This window comes from Ochotona princeps, chromosome 10, assembly GCF_030435755.1.
Source record: "Ochotona princeps isolate mOchPri1 chromosome 10, mOchPri1.hap1, whole genome shotgun sequence".
NCBI classification, from domain to species: domain Eukaryota; kingdom Metazoa; phylum Chordata; class Mammalia; order Lagomorpha; family Ochotonidae; genus Ochotona; species Ochotona princeps.
The window spans coordinates 53,371,251-53,379,603 of NC_080841.1; the positions used below are offsets into that span (position 1 = coordinate 53,371,251).

At 43.4% G+C, this 8,353-nt stretch overlaps 1 protein-coding gene across 4 annotated transcripts in view; it reads left to right on the forward strand.

Moving 5' to 3' along the window:
- FAM107B (family with sequence similarity 107 member B) overlaps positions 1-8,029 on the forward strand; it is an 80,715-nt gene extending 72,686 nt beyond the window's left edge. For 3 of the 4 annotated variants that reach the window (XM_058669455.1, XM_058669454.1, XM_004578478.3), the window contains 2 exons: positions 6,434-6,584; positions 7,262-8,029. In XM_058669455.1, the coding sequence (XP_058525438.1) occupies positions 6,434-6,584; positions 7,262-7,378 (268 nt within the window). In that variant the 3' untranslated portion in view covers positions 7,379-8,029. The remainder of the gene's footprint in view (positions 1-6,433; positions 6,585-7,261) is intronic. The other variant, XM_058669453.1, reaches the window with a different exon arrangement.
- The last annotated feature ends 324 nt before the right edge of the window (positions 8,030-8,353 follow it).

The window sequence follows — 8,353 nt, forward strand, 5'->3', positions numbered from 1 at the left end:
TTGAAAGGCAAATTTACAGAGAGAGTGCCAGAGACAAAAAGAAAGATCTTCCATCCACTGGTTCACTCTCCAAGTGACTGCAATGGCCAGAGCTGGGCTGGTCCAGAGCCATGAGCTTTTTCCGGGTTTCCTGTGTGGATTCAGAGGCCCAAGGATTTGAGCCATCTTCTGGCCCAAGCACATTTGGATCATCCTTGGCTGCTTTCCTAAGTGCATAAGTAGGAAGCTGGATTGGAAGTAGAGCAGCCATTACCTGAAGCAGCACACATATCAGATGCTGGTACCACCACAGGCAGAGGCTTAACCTAGTACACCATGGAGCTGACCCTGGATTTGTTGTTATTATCCAAAGCAAAACAGAACTATCCAAATTCCTAAGTACACTTGCTAAAAGCACCACAGGAATTGGGCTCAGTCCTGCCTAGATGTTGTCTGGCCTTCGGGGGAAAGCTCAGCTTGTCAGTTTAGTAGATTCCAGCACAGATCACAGTTGGCACTGGTCTTCTGGTTGTCCTCACCTAGTGGGCCTCATTTCAGTGGGATGCTTAGTTCAGCTCCAAGAATCACTGTAGTATGCTCTTGTGTTTTTCTCTACACTCTGGAGAGACTCCGAGTCAGAATATTCTAAGAGGTGAAAGTATAACCAAAGTTGTTAGAATGTGTGTCCTCTGAGTTACCAGCTACAAACTCATGTAGTAGCCTGGATCACAACTCTGTAAAACATATGGATGTGTGCAGATGAATCTGCTTCCAAATTTTCTAGAAAATGCACCTCCTTTCTGTCTTTGGGCCATGATTTCTTTTTCTTGTTTATATAGGTGGCTCTTTAGGCAACCCCAGTCAGCTAGACTCATGTGGGAGAATGCCAGTTTCTGTTAGGTACCATGATGGGGAGACGACAGACAGGGCTTACAGAGAGAGAAAAATGATGCAGAACCTGGATCATGGTTAACTTCACCTGGTACTGGGTGTAGTACTTTGTTTGCTCATCTGTAAATTGAGGAGTAATACAACTGATACAAATTAAATAATAGTGTATATTAGAAAGGCCCAGCATATAATAACTGATCAGCCAGTTACACCCATTTTTCGCTGTCCAAAAGCTTGTTTAGAAATGTATGTTTTGGGGCCCGGCGGTGTGGCCTAGCAGCAAAAGTCCTCACCTTGAACGCACCAGGATCTTCCTCTCTGTCTCTCCTCCTCTCCGTATATCTGACTTTGTAATAAAAATAAATAAATCCTTAAAAAAAGAAAGAAATGTATGTTTTGAAAAAACTGTGCATTGATTTCAAAAAATTTTTACAATAAAATAGCATTTGATTCCGTCTTTCTTTTCCCCAGAGTTTTAATGTAGCTGGGTATGTTTGGTTAAGGGATCACCAGGCTTGGATACTGGTTTGTAATGTAGAGTAGGTTTGTTGACTTCTGTACTATCTGCAAAAGTATATCTCTCCTCTTGCTGAAAGTTTTCCTGGGGAGGCAGTTTCTTTCATATGGGTTCAAGTGCATGTGGAGCTCAGGGGCAGCACAGTGAGTGCAGGTTGTTTTTTTTTTTTTTTTACAGTTAGATTGTGAATGTTTTTCATGGTTTATTTAAAAATGTGAGACATGCCCTTCAAAGTTGTCTGTGTAGTGAGAATTTAAAGGATCACGACCCTTTTGGAGGGCAGATTGGTGGTACACAGATTGCAGGTGCTTCGTCAGCAGTTTACTTTGGAGGGTCCAGCCAACAGAGGCACTTGTCAAGAGTACAGTCGTAAACAAGTGCAGGGGTTCATTGCCTCATCCTGTTGAACAGTGAGCAATTGCATATAACATCGACATCAGTCGATAGAGCAGCGGCAAAATTTTGGCACTTTTGTGGTGTGATATCTATGTCATGAAGAATTAAGTAAAGCTGTGTTTGTGGGGGACAAAAGAATGAAGGAACGAACATGTTTTCACAGTTTTCTGTACACTCAAGAATCAGTAGAACCTGATAAGGGTGGGACCTCGAGCTTGTACCATTGGCGGGGATCCCTACTACAGAGAACATGGAGACTCCATGAGTTAGGGGAGGGTTAGGATCTGCTTTCTTTTTCGTAGATAGATAGATTACTCGACTTGTGCAGGGGGTAAAGAGCACTTTCTTTTTTGTCAAAGATTTATTTGTTTTTATTAGGTAGATTTACAGAGAGGAAGATCCTCTGTCTGCTGGTTCACTTCCCAAGTGAGCCCATCCAGAGCCGGGAGCCAGGAGCCTCTTCCAGGTCTCCCATGTGGGTGCAGGGTCCCAAGGCCTTGCGCTGTCCTTGACTGCCTTCCCTGGTCACAAGCAGGGAGCTGGATGGGAAGCAGGGCCACTGGAACTAGAACCGTCGCCCACATGGGATCCCATGCCTGCAAGGCAAGGACTTTAGCCACTAGCCACTGTGCTAGGCCCAAGCACTTCTTAATTTTATAAAGAATTTACCTTTATTTGAGAGGCAGATTTTTACAGAGAGAGAAGGAGAGAAAGAGAGAAAGGATCTTCCATCCGCTGGTTCACTCCCCAATTAGCCCCAACAGTTAGAGCTAAATTGATCCAAAGCTGAGAGTCAGGAGCTTCGTCGGGGTCTCCCAAGTGGCTGTAGGGTCCCAAGGACTTGAGCCATCCTCTGCTGCTTTCCCAGGTCACAAGCAGGAAGCTGGATGGGAAATGGAGCAGTGGGACACGAACTGGGCTCCATATAGGATGCTGGTGCCACGGGACGGATGATTAGTTTGCTGTACCACTGGTCTGGCCCCCTAATTTTATAATTTTAAAAATTGGCTTTACCCAATTGGCACCTTCATGACCAGAAATCAGCTTTGGCCACCAGGATTTAATTATACAGTGATGTGAAAGGATTGAAAGTACTTGTTTGTGGTATGACTCAGAATTGATTAAAGAAGCTGCTGTTCTCATGCGAGGGATGGTAGTGTAGGTGTTTAGACACTGGAGAAGCTGCTGCTCTGCAGTCGGATCCACTGTGGAATCACAAGTGCTTGACTCTTGCCATTTGGCAAGTAAGATTAAGTGACTTGCTGTGGCAAAATAGTAAATGTTATGTTTTCTTGACTTGTACCTGCAGACTACCACATACGCACCGTTTCTTGAATTTTTGCTCTTAAATATTTTTTCTTAACGTCACCATCGGGTGATATATTTGATTAGAAAATGAATAGAGTGTCATAGTTAAGCATGTGTTAGGATGAATTTTCAGCTTCACGTGTCATGTTGCAGACTTTGTTCAGCAACTTTTGCACAACCCTGACAGTTTAATAACAGATGAAATTAATTTTGCCAGTAAAAAATAGAGTAAGAAAACTCAGAGATTCAAATTATTTAAATAGCTAATAATTCTTAAAATTGAAATCTCTTTTCTTTGTCTCTGAATGGTCATACACCACAGTTTTATAATAGTCATGAAATTTATTCAGATTATTTAAAATGATATTTCCCTGTGGCTAATGACACTTCTATTCGGAATAGATTACTCATAACTGACTTTTATTGCACTAATAAAAGATTTAATTTTCACACATTCTGTCCACCTTTATTACCCTTAATGATCTTGGTAATGTTAGTGGACACAAGGAGTTTGCCCGGGGGTGTTGCTAGGCCGGCAGTCTCAAGTAGGAGTTGCTGAGAGGGAGGCTTTATGTAACTTGTGACAAGTTAACCTGCAGGTCTGGAGAAGTAAACTGCCTGCTTGGAAGAGTTTACTAGAGCTCTTCCAGCCGATGTTAGAGGGGAGGATTCAGTCAGTGGGGAGGGAAAAGTTTCCTTTTGTACAAAACCCTCTCTGACTCCACCTGCTTTCTTTCAGCCTTAATTTCCTGGTTCCTCTCAGTACAGTGTTGTAAGATCAGCCTCCTGCAGTGTCCCTGGGACAACAGGAAGGTCTAGAGTCCCTGCCTGAGGTCTGGCCTCCCTTTTCTAAGCTACAGTAGCTTAGAAATCATGACTAAATCACACAAGTAGCTTCCCTTTCTGTTTCACAGAAATTTTGACCGAATTTAATGTTTTTAATGAAAAATTCTGCTACTACAACTTGGGAAAGTGGAGACCTGCAAGGAATGGTAGTTTAGAAAGTGTGTAGGGAAATGTAATTAAACGATAAGTTTAACTTGGTGCTAAAAAAAAAAAGTGAAATCATATATATGAGTGATTTTCAAAAAGTTCATAGAAATGCATATTACACAAAAATGGCATGGATTTCAAAAGATTTTGTCAAATTACTTTTAATTTTGTTTTTTTCAAAGCTTTCTGAAGAATCTTCAGGTGCATTATTTTAACCATATGCCCTTTATCATCAGAGATACTGGTTATTACTCATTGAACAACTTTTTAAATTAAAGATTTATTTATTTTGATTTGAAAGGCGGATTTTACAGAGAGAAGGAGACACAAAAGGAGATTTTCCAGCTACTGATTCAGTCCCCAAATGGCCACATTGGCAGGCGCTGAGCCAGTCTGAAGCCAGGAGCCAGGAGCCTCTTCCATGTCTCCCATTTGAGTGCAGGAGTCCAAGGACTTGAGTTATGTTCCACTGGCTTTCCCAGGCCACAGGCAAGGAACTGGATCAGAAATGGAGCATCTGGAATTAGCCTGGTTACCACCATGCTGGCCCCAAACAACTTTTATTTTGTCTATCTTTATAAAAGCTTCTTAAAAATTTGAGAGGCAGAACGACAGAGGGAAGACACACACCAGGAGGAAGAGAGAAAGACATTGTGTATCTGCTGGTTAGTTCCCCAGCAGCTACAATAGCCGAGACTGGGCCAGGCTGAAGTCAGAAGCCTAGAACTCCTCGCAGGTCTCCTATGTGGGTGGCAGGTGGCTGGGGCCCAAGTTCCTGAGCCGTCTTCTGCTTGCTTCCCAGCTGCATCAGCAGAGAGCTGGATCTGAATTGGAGCAGCTGGGACTGAAACCTGTGTCTCATATGGGATGCCGGTGTTGCAGGCAGCAGCCTGGCACACTCTGCACCACCACACTGCCCCTGACTTGTGAAGATTTTGCTTGTTGATTTTAAACTCTAGATAGAATTTTTTTAAAGCCCTAGATTATCAAGGAGGGATGAAATTGAGAAAGTATGATATTTAGTGATGTGATCATATGCATTTAAAAGGAATCGAGCTGAATATGCTATTGAATTTCCTGTAATCAAAGCACCTGTTTTGGAAATTGTTTCCTCATTTAAAGTGACTTGGATGACTCCTGCTCCGTCAGTCATGCTAGTTGATTGGAGTAATTTAGAGAACAGCTACTGGGACACATCCTGCAGCCTTTAGGTGAGTCACAACAGTCAACTGGCGTAGTGGGGAAAGGCCACTAGCCCACCTCAGCATCCAAGGTTGACTCCATGGTGCTTGTGTCCTGCAATCTACAGGAACACAAGTGGCTTCAGCCCAGCATGTGCATGGGTCATGAGCGTGTGTGTGCTAAGCACTGGGCTGCCAGGAAATGGGAGTGCTTCCCTGTTCCTGCAGTTTATCACTGTAATTGTCACTAGTAGGTGCAAAAACAAAGTTGAGATGACGTAGGAGCTGAAGTGAATAAGCAGGGGAGACAATAAGGAAATAGCATGCTGGAAACCTTGGACTGAAGAACTTCCGAGGAGATATATCAGCAGGAAGAAAGAAAGGTCCGGTGAACTTTAACCAACAGTTCCCTGGAGAAATTGCACCTGCCAGAGTGCTTAATGGGTGTCTTTCCCTTGACTTTGCTTCAACCCTGCAGATGCAGAATTGCTGGCAAACGGCCTGTTGGGGTTTAGGTTCTCCCATTGAATTGCTGGCAATCTAAATTAGTCTCAGAAATGTAGAACTTCCCTGCAGCCTGGCTGCTGTGCATCATGTAGGGTAGCCACGCCTCTGAAATGACTCAGGTGGGAGGAGCCTGAGACCAGCAGTGACATCAATGCACATGCTGCCAGATGTGCAGCAGCTCTCCTTTAGAGCTGAAAACAAATAGGAAGAGGTTGGCAGGACTACTGGGCTGTCTCAGTTTGCGTGTTTAGCTTATATTTAGTGCTGGCCTCAGGGACTGGACCTTCGGAAGCCTCCCCATGGTGACAGGTAAAGCCGTGTCTTATCACGGACAACTGCACCTCCGTCTGCAGCATGGTGCTCATCACACCCATTGTGGGGGCGTGCCCATTGTCACTACCCTCCCTGCCTGAACTCATGTCTAGCACTGTTATCAGCTGATTGGGTCTGCACACCATTTGGAAGGCTTTCTTACCTTTCCTTGACGCTGGTAATTCTTGAGCTCACCAGTGTTACCTGTTGCCTTGGTAGGAGTTACCGGAGTGGGAATGTTGACCACTTCTGTGGTGGCTGACACTCTTGTGTTGAATTTCTATGCATAACAAAGTATTAGGTGATCATTTCTAATTTTGGGTAGTTTTATTATTTATTGTTCTTGCAGAGGTCTTGCCCCTCAGAATAAACCTGAATTGCAGAAAGTGATGGAAAAGAGGAAACGAGACCAAGTAATAAAGCAGAAGGAAGAGGAAGCACAAAAGAAGAAGTCTGACTTAGAAATAGAACTATTAAAACGACAGCAGAAGTTGGAACAGGTAGGAGATAATAGGAGAAAACTCATTTTTGCCGGAGAGATATGGGGATTGGGTCAAGCACAACCTACTGGACACATCCAATGTCAGGACTTGTAAGAACTGAGTATCCTTGCCGCCAAAATGCAAAGTCCACAGCTTGCTGAGTGCTAACATGATGCTCAGAAAGACTGTGGAGCATTCTGGGTTTTTGGATTAGGGATGCTCAAGCCATAAAGTCTATACAAAGATTGCAAAATCTGAAATACTTCTGGCCCCAGGCATGTGAGAAAAGGACTGTTCAACCTGTACCATGAAGGGGAAACATGACACAGAATGTCTGCAGCTCCCACCCTAACCTTAACCCTAACCTTGAGGTTGCATTCGTGGCCACCTCCAGGAGTCTGTTGAGGACCGACCTCAGAGTGACCTAGTACTTTCAGAGCAACTGTCTGTTGGGTTCATGGTTTTCTTTCTGATCTAGGCCTCTTGGTTCTTATCATCTCTGTGTGCTGTTTGCAGTCACAGCCCACAGTTGCTGCTTGTGTGCAGGATTCCCACAAACCTGTGTGCATGCATTATTTTCAGTGCAGAACTAGGAAAGACTCTTCCACTGTGAAGTAGTTGGGGAAATTGGAACTTGAGAATTTTGAAAAGTCTCTCAGTTTGTAAACAACTGTCTTGTTTTTGGATGTATTTAGCTTGAACTTGAGAAGCAGAAATTGCAAGAAGAGCAAGAAAATGCCCCGGAGTTTGTGAAGGTGAAAGGCAATCTCAGGAGAACAGGCCAAGAAGTGGCCCAAGCCCAGGAGTCCTAGGCTGAAGCTGGGTAAGACCTGGGATGTTCTTGCCCATTACTGCACAGAGCTGTGTCTGCAGGGGCCTCCTCAGCGCTTCATCTCAGGGCAGAGCCCCTGGAGAGAATTCCAGCCAGCAGAGAATTGTGGATTTAGGTTTGATTTCCTACAACCTGAGTGAGTAACTTGTCTGTGACAGTTGCATTTCCAGTTCGCCAAATGAAAGACTCTCACCAGCACATGAGTTGAAATACTGGACCTCTGTTCGGAGACTGTACAATGACGAAACAAGGAAAACCGAAGGGGACACTGGAACAAATTCTTGAGTTGCACAACTTGTTTTTTCTTCCAAGTTTAGTGAGGCATCATGGAGCTGCCTTTCCTTTTTTTTTTCTCTCTCTCTCTCTCCCTTTAAGAGTTATAGTAAATATGTTTAATTCCACTTTTAGGTTTCTAGTAAATAATTCAGGTTACTTTGAAATGCATTTACTACATTATTTCTAGTATTTACAAATCTAAAAATTTTATTGTGGAAGCCTCAGATTTCCTTGTTACTTTTGCCTGTGTCAGAGTTAATACCAGAGAATGTTACAGCAATTACATTTATTGGCACTAAAATTCACAAGTTGGATGAGACGGTTTAAAGACCTATAAACATTCATTTTAATCTAATTTGAATTCTTTTTGACTCTGTGTGATGTGTGCTACATTCTAGTTCTGAGAAGACACATTATGTCAATTCATGTGTGGCTTATGTAACAGTAGAAGGAGGATTTCATTTTGTTTTTAAATTCCTTGCTGAGCTATTGCTTTCAAATGCAGTCAGCTCTCAGTCCTTGCTGGAATGGAACTGGTCCCTCTACCCTAGGCTTCCTGTCACCATAGAGGATCCTAGATCTTTTCATTTCTTCTGAGCAGTGTGGGAGAGTAGGAGCTGGGTGATGAGGACTTGTTCAATGTGAAACAAGTGTAGATTGAACTGATAGAGCTGTCTTT